General features: G+C 44.5%; 1 protein-coding gene across 4 annotated transcripts in view; it reads left to right on the top strand.

Moving 5' to 3' along the window:
- Positions 1–15,182, top strand: part of Kank (KN motif and ankyrin repeat domain-containing protein 2 kank) — a 231,029-nt gene that overhangs the window by 186,523 nt on the left and 29,324 nt on the right. For 2 of the 4 annotated variants that reach the window (XM_076184458.1, XM_076184457.1), the window contains 8 exons: positions 900–1,028; positions 3,227–3,360; positions 3,698–3,952; positions 5,450–5,638; positions 7,021–7,222; positions 9,077–9,304; positions 12,831–13,114; positions 13,887–13,967. In XM_076184458.1, coding sequence (XP_076040573.1) covers positions 953–1,028; positions 3,227–3,360; positions 3,698–3,952; positions 5,450–5,638; positions 7,021–7,222; positions 9,077–9,304; positions 12,831–13,114; positions 13,887–13,967 — 1,449 coding nt within the window. In that variant the 5' untranslated portion in view covers positions 900–952. The remainder of the gene's footprint in view (positions 1–899; positions 1,029–3,226; positions 3,361–3,697; positions 3,953–5,449; positions 5,639–7,020; positions 7,223–9,076; positions 9,305–12,830; positions 13,115–13,886; positions 13,968–15,182) is intronic. The other 2 variants (XM_076184460.1, XM_076184459.1) reach the window with 2 other exon arrangements.

Raw genomic sequence — 15,182 nt, 5'->3', positions numbered from 1 at the left:
ACACCTGCTCGGACAATGGGCCTCGCTTTGTTTTAGGGAAACGCCCGAACACCTGCTGCTACAATAGACGCTGCTCCTGTCATCGTCGCCAACCGAATCGAAAATTTTTTAATGTACCAAATTGTAAATATGGCAACAGTCTACTTGTACTTGTATATAATGTATAATCTGGCAACCCCACGAGTCTTCCTCGGAGGTTGCATGTACTTGTAAACCAGAGAAGCCTGGACCATTAAACCAGAGATCTTCAAGAGTTTGCCTCTCCAACACCAGTACTCCAGAATCAAATGTAGATATTAACTACAAATCTATACTCGGGCAAGCATGTTGAAAGAAGCTCCACACCGCGGGGCGACCGTTTGGTTGTTAGCGAGACCGGATTAGAATAAAATGGATATTAGGAAAAAGGGTCGGGGTGGAGGTGGGAATCAGGCTACAGCGTGCAAGTGTCCAAGGAAAACTGAATTAGTGTGAGATAGCCACTCGCCCATGGTTTTCCCTTATCAGTTCTTGTGCATTTAATGATAATTCGCCAGTATACGAACAGGCAAGCGATAGGTAAGGTAGATAAGACTTTATTCGTTTGTCACAAACAAATGAATTAATCAGTAATTTCGAAGCGGCAGCGAAGACCAGCATAATAGGTTGTTCCTGGTCTGTTCTGGCCTTGGGCATAACATAACTTAGGTAGAAAAGTTGCTCCCTCCCCCTCCCACACCTCTAGAGCTCTCCCAGAGCCCTTCCCCAGAGCACTCTGGAGTTCAGGAATCCTTTCAAAACGTCCGGAAGTGTGTTTATCCGGGTGGGGGGCAGCAGAGGGCGTCACGAGATGAATATAATCACCTGCCAATTTAATCTTTTTTTCAATTAGAAGCTTATCGTTTTTCTTTTGCTTTCAGGTCTGCACGAGGCGGTGACCCGCCGCCTCCTGATCGCCGCCAACGTGCCGGCCATGAAGACCAACGCGGCCGACTATTTCAACAGTCTCTCCCCTCTCAAGGGAGAGACCAGTCCCGTCACACACAAAGGTGAGCCCTCCCTATCCCTACTGCTCTTGTTCCCCCTAGTCAATATTTTTGCCATTTCACTGTTTTTCCAGTTAGTTCCACTTCCCCCTCCCCTCCCATTCCTCTCCTCCCTCCCCTCTCTCTCTCCTCTCCCCTCTCTGTCTGTCTCTCTCCCTCCCTCTCCTCTCTCTCTCTCTCTCTCTCTCTCTCCTCTCCCACCCTCTCTCCCTCACTCTCTCTTTTCTCTCTCGACGTTCTGTAATCTCTCTCCCTTCCCTCGCCCCTCGGTCCCCTTTCTTCGTATATCTCTGGCCTCTTCCCTGTTTGTCCTCTGCCTCACCTTCCCTTACCCATCCCTCTTTCGCTCTTTCCCTCTCTCCCTTCCTCCCCATCTCTGTCCATGCCCCTCTTCACCCAATTGTCTTTGCCTTGTAGCATTCATTTTCTTCATTTAGCTGTATCTCCCTGTTTCATTCTATTCAATCATTCATTCATTCATTTTCGATTTTTATTTATTTTTTATATAATATTTTCTCTCCGTTCTCTTCGTTGTTGGTAGCCTCTGCCTAGGTGAGCTTCCTACTCTCCCCACCACCCACCCTCCCACCCTTTTACGACTGCTCCCCCATCCCCCCTCGCCTGGTTCCCCCCCTCCCTTCCCCTCCTTTCCCCTTCACCTTCGCCACCACCTGCAGCTGTATTTTCTGTTTTTTCTTTATGTTTTTCCTTTTCTTTTTTCATCCTACGCTTCATCACAATGGCACACTTTATATTCTGTTTTCTGACTATAGTTAAGTGGTTTCATTCAGCAGAGAGGACATTGGGCTGTGAGGTCCATCGAACTAGGATTCATCTCTACGTCAGCTCCCTAAACTAAAAAAAAAAATTCTAAAAGGTGTCACTACCTTAAAGATGTTCAATCCATCGCCCCTCCCCCTCCTCTCTCTCTCTTTCTCTCTCTCTCGATGCAGGAGATTTTAATTAACCGCATGGTCGGGGGAGAGTGGATATCTGGATGAAGAAAAAAGGGGGTGGGGGGTTTAGACACGATTGATCTAAACTCCCCTCAGTCCAAGAGGAAACCTCCTCCCCCTTACACCCCCCACCCCCCTTCGGCTGACCTTAACCAAAATTTATAAAGTCGACGTGTTAAAGGGTTTCTCGTTCTCTCTACCCCACCCATCTCTCTCTCTCTCTCTCTGTGTCTCTCTCAGCTTCCCATTTCCTGTGTGTTGTATACACACTGAGTGTCCCTTGAATTCATCCAGAAGACGCTAGATCACATCCTCTGGTCCGTGGATCCTAAGTGGGCCGCGGAACCCCAAAAGAGGGCCCCCGAACCTAAAACTAGTGTTAGTGGATGTCTAGTGAATTTAGTATTAGAAACAAATCCCAGTTAACTAAGGAGTAGGAATGCATAACTATGGGACTCCTGTGAAAAAGGTTTCGAGACCCACGTGAGGCCTAAAGGGTCCCCATTCTTCCTCCCTCCACATCCCTATTCCTCCCCCCCCCATCGCTATCCCCCCCCCCACAATCGAGACGCGAGCAGCGTGGCACTGCAACCCCCGCCCCCCCCCCTCCCGTTCGTAACCACATGTTATCTGCCGCAGATTCCTGGCTCTATCTCTGAGTCAGCGTGAAGGGGGTGGGAGGGAGGGAAGGATGGAGGTCGAGGTGGAAGGGGAAGGTGTGTGTGTGGGGGGTGGGTGGGGAGGATTCGTTCTCAGGCCGCGCGCACTGGGTTGATCCAAAGCTTGGCGCTCTCCTGGGTCCTTCCCCCCCTCCCCCTCCCACCCCCCTCTCCCCCGCATTACCTGTCTGGCCGGGCGGGCGAGCGGGTTGGAAAACTGCTCCTGCATGGGCTGCTGTTGACGGTGTCGTCGCTGCCGCCTGTGCCACAAGCCGTCCGGGGTCATTGGCAGGACTCAGTGTTGTCGACATAAACCCATGCTCGTTCAATGATTACAGTTTTTACTTTTTGTTCAATAATCCCAATAATAATTTAGTAATTTCGCGTGTATTTGTGTGTTCTCAATTCAAATGTTTTGTTATGTGTAATGGTAGGATCACGCGTGTTATGGAGGATGAGTCATTGCAAAAAGAAAATAGATTAATTTGTAACGGTTCGTTTTTCTCGTGTTGTCACGACGTCATTATTTTTTATCTACGAGTTTGATTATTTTTGTTTATTTGTGTCTTTTTATTTTGCAACACAGATGGTGGTAGAATGTCCGGAGCGGCGTTGTACGAGACCCACATCCAGAACGGAAGGTCCGGGCGGTGCCATTGTTGTCCCTACGGCTACCACATCGACCTCGACTTCGTCCGGTACTGCGAGATGCTCAACCAGGTACTCCCCATCTCCCCCCAGTCGTCTGCTTCTCGTACTTATCCTCCTGTACCTTGTACAAGGTCACCCTCGTGTACGCGTGTGCGTGTACGCACACACGCGTGAACGTGTGTTGGTTTGTGTGTTTATACCTGTTTGTGGATGTTTTGTGTCTTTTGTGGTCCCGGGTTCAGTGCATCGGGCCCTCGTCGGGAGGGTGGCCCGCCCGCCCGCCCGCCCCAGGAAGCGACACCTTGTGTTGACACACTTGTTGCTCTTCCCCCCCCCCCTCCCTCCCGTAGACGGCGCAGGCGCAGTGTCCGCAGACATGTCGACTGAGTGAGTGATCGCTTTTCAGGGCAGCAAGAACGAGAACCCGACGCTTCAGCAGCTGAAGAAGCTGAAGCGAGCGCGGCGGCGGCAGACCAAGTCGATGGAGGTCCTGCTCGGCCTGACGCCCAACAGAGCGCAGGAGGGCGACGGCGGCGGCGGCGGAAGTGGCTCCTCCGGTGACAACGCCGTCAGTAGCAGCGGCGGAGTGCAGCAGGTCGTCGGTGCGGGGGGGACCACCACCTTCACGAAGCCTACGGAGACGGTCACCAAACTCGAAATCGTAAGGATTTCCTTGGAGTCTCTCTTGTGTTTTTTTTTCCGTGTAATAATATTGATGTGGATTTGTATATACATGTACATATGATGCTTCTTGTTGCCACTAATTTATTTTATTCATATATTTACTTTTTATATATTTTTACTTGTTTATGAAATTTATATATGTTCATTTATTTTTTCCATTTTTATTTGTGCATTTATTTTGAAATTTATTTTATTTCTTGTTATTTGTTTTTATTTGTTCGTTTGATTTGTTTTATTTCTAATCCAGCCCGGCATCCATGAAAATGTTGTTCTTGCCCGTGACATCAGGTGAATTTATTCAGGCGAAGGAACAGGAGCAGGCGTCCTTGGGGGCAAAAATTAGGTCACGATCCGATCAATGCTGACCCAGTTTGGCCCCGCGTCTGATTCCCCCTCCCCCCCCCACCCCAATTCCCCGTCACCCTCTACCCCCCATCCACCCATGAACCGAATAGAATTGATTAGAATTAATCAGGATAAAAGCCTGCAATCCGGGCCCTTGGGTTAGACGAGGGTTTCAAGCTTGTTTATGCAGAGTAATTTTTTGAACAAACTAATTATTGCGAACAAATGAACTATTAATTTTGAACAAATGGATTATTAGTTCTGGACATATGATCCATTTATTTTGAACATGTCTATTAATTTTGAACATATGGTCATAGTTTTGAACCAATGAACTATTTGTTTTGAACAAATCAAGTTTTTTTAACATGACCCATTTATTTTGAACAAATGAACGGTTTATTTTGAGTATATTGATTTTAAACAAACGAACTAATACATAACATATTTTCTTTGAAATAGACTTTGTTTAGCATTTGGTAAATATTCCCTTCAACGTTATTGTTTGCTCTTTATAAATTGTTTAGGCTGGCGGTGGATGGTTTCGTTCAGGTACGGGTTGGGGAAGTGGAGCAGAATGAAATTGTGGCGACACCTGAAAAAATTATAATAATAGAAAAATAATGATAATATTAGTAACAGTAAAGATGATAATAATAATAATAATAGTAATGGCAGCATCAATAATGTTACTGGTGATAGTAATAAAATGAAATAAAAAGTAAATAACGTTAGAGGTTTGAAAAGATAACGGCCAGTCACTTTGGCCGCATTGCCGTCGACTAAGTTGCATTGTTCCCCAGCTGTGTTGCAGCGAGGCTGACGCTTATCTATCACGGGAAGCATTGGACGTCACACACTGTGGGGTTGTCTTGTTCACGTGTGGGCTCCATTCACTGTGTGTGTGTGTATAGGATCCACCACGGCCTTGGGTCACATGCTGGGCTTGTGATGGATAGCTCTTACCAATCCGAAGGAGAGCTCAGCTCATATGGCTCGGTCTGTAGGTAAATGCGTGTATGTGTGTGTGTGTGTGTGTGTGTGTGTGTGTGTGTGTGTGTGTGTAAGCAAGCAATCCAGCGCAATGATAACATGGCAATGATAACCCCCTCTCCCCCTTCTCTCCCAGATCGAGGAGCCCACGACGACTTCGATCGCCGAGCGAAAGATCCAGCTAGTGTCCGAACTGCGGCGAACTCAGTCCTTCCCGAGGAAAACGCCGCCGCCGCCGCCGCCCCGGAGGAGGACCCCGCCCCCGCCAGATGTCATCAAGACGACCAACAGCTCCGCCAACTCGGATGCCAACGAGGCCCTACAGGTACGAGGGAAATAGAGAAGGGGGAGGCTTATCAAGAGGCGTAACGAGTCGCCGATCGTTCTCTTTGTTAGGAAAAGAAAGAAAATCAGATTTTTGAAATGCACTTGGATAAACATCCTTGGTCTTGTTCCTCCTCCTCCTCCTCCTCCTCGCCATCTCATTGTCTCTCTTATACTCTTCCCTTTCTTCCGGCCTCGTTATGGACCGAAAGGTCTCCTTCCGGCCTCTCTCTCGATGTAACTCACCTCCAGTGGCCGGAACCAAATCTTCCGAATTACAGAACCTTCTGAATATTGGAGACTTTCGAATTCCAGAGATTCCCAATAACAGAAAGAGAACTATTTGCCCAAGTGAGCGTAGATACAAGCCCGGGGCCCGTAGACGTGTTATTGACGTCAACAGGGTGACTTCAGGCGATTTTATTCAGCTGAGGGGTCACAGCGCCTCGTACCTTACCAGTGACACACCTACAAAGGCATTAATTTGTTACCGCACACGCTCGCACACACATAAACACTCACACACACAAGCACACGCACACGCGCGAACACACGATGGCGCAGTGGTAGAGTTCCCAGCTGCCACTACGGCGGTTCGGGTTCGAATCCTGCGCTGGGCTGAAATAGTTTCAGTATCCCTGCGCTGCTAGTCGTTACTCCAGCTCGCGTGGGCGGGGAGTTGGGTGTGTGTGTGCGTGTAAGGTCACAGCATTACCCATAAATCGGCCCTAAAGCTCTCTTCCGGAAGGGAAATAGTTGTCGATCACGAGTCCATCACGTGATCCAAGACCATGGTGAATCACACACATACACAACGACTCGATGGCGCAGTGGTAGCGTTCACGGCCGCCACTACGGCGGTCCGGGTTCGAATCTCGCCCAGAGCTGAAATAATTTCAGTATTGCTACGAGTCGTTACTCCAACTCTCGTGGGTGTGTAAGGTCACAGCATTACCCATAGATCAGTCATATATGAGCTCTGAGCTCTCTTCTGGGAGGGAAATAGCTGCCGATCAAGAGTCCAACACGTGATCCAAGACCATGGTGAATCACATGCACTCCTGAATAGAAGACTTTATGAAATCAAGACTACTCTGTGTGAATTGACATTGAGGAATGGTTAGGATGAGTTCTAGAACATTCCTTTTAATTTCCTGCATAGTACAATGGTAGCATCATTGCCTTGTGATAACCAGTCGTACAGCCAATGGTTTGACATTGGCAGAGCTAGTTAATCCATTTCTCATAACTTTGTCAAAGCAAGAGAGTATTACATTAGTATTCTATCTTTGGTGAAGTATTTATTTACCTTTGTTTTGTACAGTGTCTGTTTTTGTTTTGTTAATGCTAGGACGAGGTTTTCATTTTCATTTGCTCCAACAGGAGGCTGTCATGGACTTTGAAGAAATTTTGGAAAGTTCACGTGAGAGTCAGCGCCGCAAGAAGAGCTATTCAGAAACGCTGCCGCCTAACATCCCTTCCATTGACCTCCTCCACCACACTCCCTCGGGGCCTACAGACACATTCAACTTTTCAGGGAGTCCAAAGCTGGAAGTAGGAAGACCTCACACGTTACCTCGTCAAGGTGAGTTCAGCGTTACTTGGCAGTGGTGTATTAATTTTCTTCATGTAAGAATGTTGCTGTTTTCTTTGAACTGTTGTGATTTTATTATTTACATTTTTTAAGTTATAGTTTACCTTATAGTGAAGTCGCTTGCTTCTAGCTTACCCATTTGTACTTCCCATGTAGTGTTGCTTCTTAGTCGCTGAAATAATGTGGAAAATGAGATGGAAAGGATGGGTGAATTATCCAATATAGACATGAGTCTTTGATATGAACACCTATGATGATAGATTAGTGGTGGGTCACTGCAAGTGAAGGTTCTTTGGGATGGACATGGGATAGAGTTGCCTCCCAATTGGTTGCCCTTTGCAAAGTCCATCAACACCTTTACTTCCATCCAGAGAGGCAACCCTGAGGGTATGGTGCCATCTGCATCTCTTCCTCTCCATCAGCTTCCTCTGTTCTTCCACCACTTTTTGATGTAGGAGCTGAGACAACTAATAATTGCTACCCTCCAACTACTAGCTACATATATACATACATAAAAGGCCATTTCTAACTTATAAAGGGGGTATTAGAGTCAAAGCATACACCCACCAGACACTCGTCTCACATTCAAATAAAGCCCACTTGTCACCCCTTCCAGTTAGAAATCCCATAGGTACACAACACATACAGCAGTCCAACATTTCTCCATAGAGATCTATGGGTGGGCCCAGGGACCTTCTTTGGCTACTGTGGTGCATATCTACTTGGGGTAGAGGTCAGGAGTGGAGCAGTTCAAGTCTTGCCTGGGAGCAAGTGAGTTTAGTATGGGCATTCAGTACTTTGTTAAATGTCCACCTTCAAAAAGTCCTCCAGAAAGAGGCATTATCTTAGCCTCAGAGAGGGAGAGTTTGTGACATTAAAGTAAGTCACAAATATTAGAATTATTTTGAAATTATCAACTTTGGTCTTATTGTATCATAACTTTCTCACTTTGTAAGAGTCCAGCTAGTTTGACATACAGAAATAGGATTTGAAAATGTTTAAATCCACTGGATAGTGGCCATGGGTCTGGCAATTGCGAACTGGGGCAATGAGATTGATCCATTGATCCAGCCAACCCATTTTAACTAACTTCATTGACACTCCTCTTGGTTGAATGAAATTATTAAGCATTAGACTAAAATCCATAAAGACCTTCACCAATCCTGGAAGGGTAATTTGAAGCCATTTTAAACTGTGTGCCATCATCTTGAATGAAATTTGCAGTTAATGTCATTGAGGTAGGGAGATTATTGTATCTCTAAGTCTGTTATTTGCATCTTGTAGTCTTTGTGTCAGTGTGTGCTTAGTTTTACTTGCAAGGATATCATCCTTAGTTGTAACAAGTTCATGTGTTTGCCTATAGTATTGGGTTGCACGTGTGCTTTTATGGTTACCATAGCTTCTAGTCTGGTCTGTGGTGGTTACTGTATTTATTGATTTTCCCAAAACACTCGCCTCCCCCATTGTCCCGTTTATGTTTCTGTTTAGTAAATGTCTAAAAAAATAAATTGCACTTGTTTATGCATGGTAGCATTTTCTAAACTTACAGCATCCCTTTGTCATCATGGTATCCACTGACAGACATGTGTTTTAACCCTTTCACTGCAAAAGAGGTTTCCCTCAGCTGCATAAAATCATCTGGTGGCTCTTAAAAATAACTCAATCATAAAATGCAGTGAAAGGGTTAACTTAGATTAGGCTTGAGTTAGCAGCAACTAGAATACTTGACTAAAGTTGTAAAAAAAAAAGCAGTGAAAGGGTTAATTGACCCTCTGCATGTAGATACAGACATGCCCGTGCTTAACCAGACGACAAACTTAGATGCATGACTTGCCTCTCCTTCAGGTCTTACTAGCTCAATGGCCATTCCCACCTCCCCTTTATCCTCCTCCTCTCCTTGCCCAGGTCCTGTGGCTCCATCTACATTCTTTTCAAATCCTTCCTCTCCTCCATTACCTCTTTCCCCCACATCAACACCTCAGCTGGCTCTACTCAAGGTGTTAAGACGCAGCTGGTCTAAGGTAACAGCTGCTGCTTCGAGATGCACACAGGAGAACACACAACAGTACACATGTGAGTTACCAACAATCATCACCAGTTGTTATGGTGATGGCTGATAGACTAAGTATTTGTTCCATAAATGTGGTGGAATAGTAAGTTTTGTTTTTATTTCATGATATTGCTTTTACACAATTCAGTATGTTTTTGAATATGCTTTGCATGAATTCACTCATTTATGACAAGTTTTGCATTTTCATAGAAATGCACTGAACTTTTTAGTTTGGGTTTGGAGGGAAATTTTTTTGACATATCAGTTGCAAGTGATATTTGCATGAGTAGTGCCATGAACGAACACTCCAAGTGTTGTTAAAAAAAAAATAAAAAGAATAAAATAAAATGTCAGAAATCACCTTCATATCTCGTATATTTGCATAGAAACCCCCTCTTTAATCCCACCTTGCTCACAAGGGGTTTCTATGTAGATATATAAATTTAACTGTTGGTTAATTTTAGGAGTAATTTCTAGTGTTAGAAGTGGGGGGGGGGCAAAGATGGAGCTTGGAGTGTTCTCCCATGCCACTACACATTTGTGACCTACATTTATTTTTGTAGTGATTCTAGTTCTTAAGCTGTTAGTATGTATTCTGTTATACTGTAATTTAATTTCTTATTTTTACTAGTATGGCTGGTGAGGTTGTGTAACATTTGTCTAAAAGAGGGTAGAGTGCTGGAGGACTGGAGGAGTGCCTGTATAGTTCCACTTTACAAGGGAAAAAGGGACAAGTGTGAGTGTAGTAGTTTCAGAGGGATCAGTTTGTTGAATGTAGTTGGGAAAGCTTAAGGGAGGGTTTTGATTGAGAGGATTAAGAGAGGAAAAGAGGGAGTAATTGGTGAGGAACAGTGTGGTTTTAGGTCAGGTAGGGGTTGCTTGGATCAGATTTTTGTGGTAAGGTAGATATGTAAGAAAGCTTTAGGAAAAGGTAAGGATGTTTTTTGGACCTTTACAGACTTGGAAAAGGCTTATGACAGGGTAGACAGGAAGGCACTGTGGGAGGTATTGCAGATATATAGTATAGGAGGAAAGCTGTTAACCTCTTGAATATGAATCAAATTCTCGTGTGCATCGTCAGCTGCCTGATGTAAAATGATTTGATGATGCATCACAATACTCACATTATAAAATATAAAGTTACAGCTGTATTACTCATTCTTTTTCACTCTGAATATTAATAATTACAGAAAATATGATCAAGCCAGTTCATAGAATTTGGGGGTCACTCAGCAACAACTACAAAGTAAATATAATCAAAATGCCAATGCATCCTCATATACTCGTGCCTCATGATAACTATGTAGGCATCATCATATGGAAGAGGTTAGGAGCAGTCAAGAGTTTTTGCAAGAGTAGTAGAGCCTGTGTTAGAATTAGAAATGGATGGGGTGGTGTGAGAGGTAAACATAATGGTAATGGGCCGGGGATTGGAGATGGTAAAAGAAAATGGAGAAAAATGGGAGATAAGCCAGTTGTTGTTTGCTGATGACACTGTGCTTGTAGCAGGATCAGAGGAGGGACTTACAAAAATTAGTAACAGAGTTTGGGAAGGTGTGCAAGAGAAGGAAGTTGAAGATAAATGTGGGTAAATGCAAGGTGATGAGATGTACAAAGGGAGAATGTGGCAGCAAATTGGAAGTGAGTATTAAGGAAGAGAGACTGGAGGAAGTGGATAGCTTCAGATACTTGCATGTGAATGTGGTGGGAAAGGGAGGAGTGGAGGTGGAGGTAGAATGTAAATTGAGAAAAGCACATAAATGCCTTGGTGGATTAAAAAGTGTAATGAGAAATGGATACTAAGAGGAGATTGTATGAAGGAGTGATTGTGCCTACAGCACTGTGTGGGGCAGGAACATGGAATATAAGAGAGGAGGAGTTTAAATGTGTGAGAAGTATGGTAGGGGTTAGGTTGGATAGAGTGAGAAATGAGGAGGGAAGGAGAGTGGGGGTGGAAAGGGAGTTGGGAGATAGGGTTGATATAAGAGTATTGGGATGGTTTGGACACATGAAAAGAACAAGTGAATAAAGATTAGTAAAAGAGGTGTGGAAGGCAGAGGTGGAAGGTGTGAGCATGAGGGAGCAACCAAGAATGGATGGATGGGGAAAGAGGGGAATGTCTGTGGAAGAAGGAAAGGAGAAGACAGAAGAAAGGGGTGAGTGGAGAATGGTTGTGTATGGATGATGCTTGGAAGGGAGTAGGTGGGGGATGGGGGTGAGGGAGTTGGTGTGAACGATATTTTGATGCAGCCTGAAGGGATTTCTCCCTATTTTCTCTTTTTCTGCATGAGGGGATGGAGAGAGGGATTGCTGATGAAATGAAGTGACCTTGCTGTGGATGTGTTGTCTTGCTACATTGCTCCTGACCCAGGGCAGTGGGCGAGATGGAGGGATGACCCGTCATCCAGGAGGAGCCAAGATAAGGAGAAGGGGGAAAAAGCTGTTGGTATATGTATGTATATGTAGTATGGGTGGGATGGGTGGAGGGTGGTTACATGCATTGCTTGGCTACTTTCCCCACATTTTTTTTATATACATACATATATCAAAGGCTCTTTCCCCCTGACAAGGGAGGTAGCCAAAAAATAAAGGCATAAAATCCACTCTCACCCATTCCATCTCACATACTCCCCTCCCATTCACCCCCCTCTCTCCGTCTTATCTTGGTTCCTTCTGGATGATGGGTCATCCCTGCATCTCACCTGCTGCCCTGGGTCAGAAGCAGTGTCGCGAGACACAGCACATCCACAGCAAGGCTGCTTCATTAAATTGGCAATCCCCCTCTCTGTCCCCTCATGCAGAAAAAGAGAAGGCAGGGAGAAATTCCTTCAGCCTGCATCAAATTATTTTTTCACTCATACTCCATCACCCCCACCCACTCCCTTTCATGCATCACAGCATCATCCGTACACCACCATTCTCCATTCACCCCCATCTTCTGTCTTCTCCCATCCTTCCTCAACAGATATTCCCATCTTTCCCAATCCCCCTTTTACCCCATCCATCCACCTCATCCTTGGTCGCCCCCTCATGTTCACCCCTTCCACCTCTGCCGTCCATACCTCTTTTACTAGTCTTTCTTCACTCATTCTTTCCATGTGTCCAAACCTTCCCAATACTTTTTCATCAACCCTATCTTGCCACTAACTTTCCACCCCCGTTCTCCTCCTCACCTCATTTCTCACCCTATCCAGCCTAGTAACCCCCATCATACTTCTCAGGCATTTCTTCTCAAACACATTCAAACTCCTCCTCTCTTCCTCTATGTTCCATATTTCTGCCCCATACAGTGCTATTGGCACAATCACTCCTTCATACAATCTCCTCTTAGCATCCATTCCCAAATGTCTATTTCTCATTACACTTTTTAATCCCCCAAGGCATTTACTTGCTTCTCTCAATCTACATTCTATCTCCACCTCCACTCCTCCCTTTCTCACCATATTTGCAACCAATTATCTAAAACTATCCACTTCCTCCAGTCTCTCTCCCTTAATTTTTAATGATTGCTAAATATATATTTACCATCCTCTTGTTTTGCCCTCTCAGCACCTGAAGAGATCCCAACCCAGACCTGGCTGCAAAGAACAGGGTCCAATTCTTCCATATCCAGCATATCCACAGTTTCGGGACATGCAGGCCCTCTCACCTCTACAACCACGAATCACACCACATCCACCATGACGCAGTCACACCACCACTCGTCCCATTTAAGTGAAGCCCTGGCTGCACTTAATGCTGCTCGAGGAGGTTCAAATGTCATGCCCATCCCTGACCTCGAAACAATGAGTGTGACTTCAGCAGTCTCAGGCGTCAGCACAAATACCCTGCAGGTGGGATAGTATATGTTGACATTGATGTTTTGCTTCTCAGCTGTGAACAGTGTGAGATATGTTTGCTCAGTGTACTGTGCCACGGGTAATGCAAGCAGTTGGATTAATAGGCAGTAGACGCTTTTCATATTTTATTGTCCTGTAACCAGAATTGTTTGATTCGTGTGCATCCCCATCTGTTTTTTTTTTTTTTATTTATGCATCATGCAGTAATGGGGGAATAGGTCCGTCATAGAAGACTGAACTGGATTTTGGACAGATCGTGTTTTTTTCATGTACCCACTTTTCAGCTCCCCTGGTTACATGGAACAAGCTTCTGTGGGACCCAAATTTGTGTTGATGGTGCTTGTGTTGCCCAGGCTTGGTAAATTGATTAAAAACAGAGCTACACACTTAAGTCTAGGTTTTACTGGTCAGAAGTAAATGTTTGAATAACAGGTACTAATGGAACTGAGAATTCACATACCAGAATTTATGTTTGATCTACATGTGGTACAGTGGTGTAGCAACACAGCTTACATTTGATGCTAACATTGAAATAGGTAGGGATTTAAGTATAAGAGTATGAATGAGGCTGGTCAACTAAACTCAATATGTAGCTTTGTTTTATAACATCTCTGCAGTTGTTGTAAGCTTTCATTTGGTGCTAAACTTGAAGAGGTAGATTCGATGCAAAAATTCTAAAACACTTAACAGGAAAAAGGGAGCATTGATAGGTAAAAGTTGATTGAACTGCTGCTAACATCGCTCTTGTGCTTGCCCAACCTTCCAGTCCATCCGGGACCAGATGGCTTCCAGTCTGTCCAAGCTTAAGGAACTGGAGGACGAAGTTAAACTCATTCCAAGACTACAGGTAAGAGATAGCAAGGTGGCTGAGCATGTAGCTTTATGTTGTAACTTTTGCCTATACAAATTTATCATTGGGAAGACAAGTGTAGTGTAATGTGATGCAGTTTTCATGGTGAAAGCAGGGAATGAAAGGGGTGAAGATGCTTCTCTCCCATGCTAGCCCACCTCATGTATTATGTCTAATTGCATTTATTTAACAATAAATGTGGCTCAGATATTTACATGTCTACACTTTTATTGCCTTCAAATTATTCTGCATGTGAAGCAGCACACTGTTCCAGATGTGTTTTTCACTCTACAAAACTTTTCTGGAACTCTTGCAGATGTATGCCATTTAACTCCTTCGTCGTTTTCTTCTTAACCTCTTCCATCTATGCAAAACATTTTTCTTTGAGGACTTTCTTCATTCAGAGGGAGGTGGGAATCATAGGGAGCAAGATTGGGTGAATAGGGAGGGTGGGTAAGTAGGGTCATACCATTTTTGGTGAGAAACTCTCTCATACTCAAGGCAATGTATTGGTGCATTGTCATGATGAAACAATCACTCTCCACTTTTCCACAGGTCAGGGCATTTCTATCTCGGTGCATCTTGCAAACAGTTCTGAACTGCCATGTAAAAAGTCTTGCCAACAGTTTGACCATGGTGAACAAATTCTTTATAAATAATTCCTCTTGCATCAACAAAACAAATCAACATTATCTTGACATTGGACTTCACTTGACGTGCTTTTTTGGGTTGTGATGTTGGATGTTTCCTCTGACTTCACTGCTGCTTTATTTCCAGGTCATAGCTGTAGCACCAACTTACATCACTAGTGACTTTCGAAAAAAAAGTTTGGATCAACTTCCAACTCTTCTTTCAGTTCTTGGCACACATTCATGACCGCTTTTGATTATCCACGAGTCAGCAAGGCACCAATTTTGCTGCAACTCTATTTCATCCCTAATTCCTCAGTCAAAATTTATTGGCAGGAGCTCCAGGAAACGCCACTCAAATCAACAAGTTTGTCAATTGTTTGGTGATAGTTCTCCAAGATCAGTTCATGAATTTTTGTAATGTTTTCATCAGTTCAGGAGGTTGACAGTTGCCCTGAATGAGATTGGTCTTCTAACTATCATTCCTAAAGTGTGCAAACCACTCATAAACTTGTGTTTTGCTTATGGCAGCATCTTTATAAGCTGTTTGAAGCATGATAATTGTCTCAGCTGCCATTTTTCC

Source organism: Oratosquilla oratoria, chromosome 4, assembly GCF_046742065.1.
Source record: "Oratosquilla oratoria isolate Oo_2021 chromosome 4, ASM4674206v1, whole genome shotgun sequence".
NCBI classification, from domain to species: Eukaryota; Metazoa; Arthropoda; class Malacostraca; order Stomatopoda; family Squillidae; genus Oratosquilla; species Oratosquilla oratoria.
This window is presented reverse-complemented; position numbering and strand designations above follow the sequence as displayed.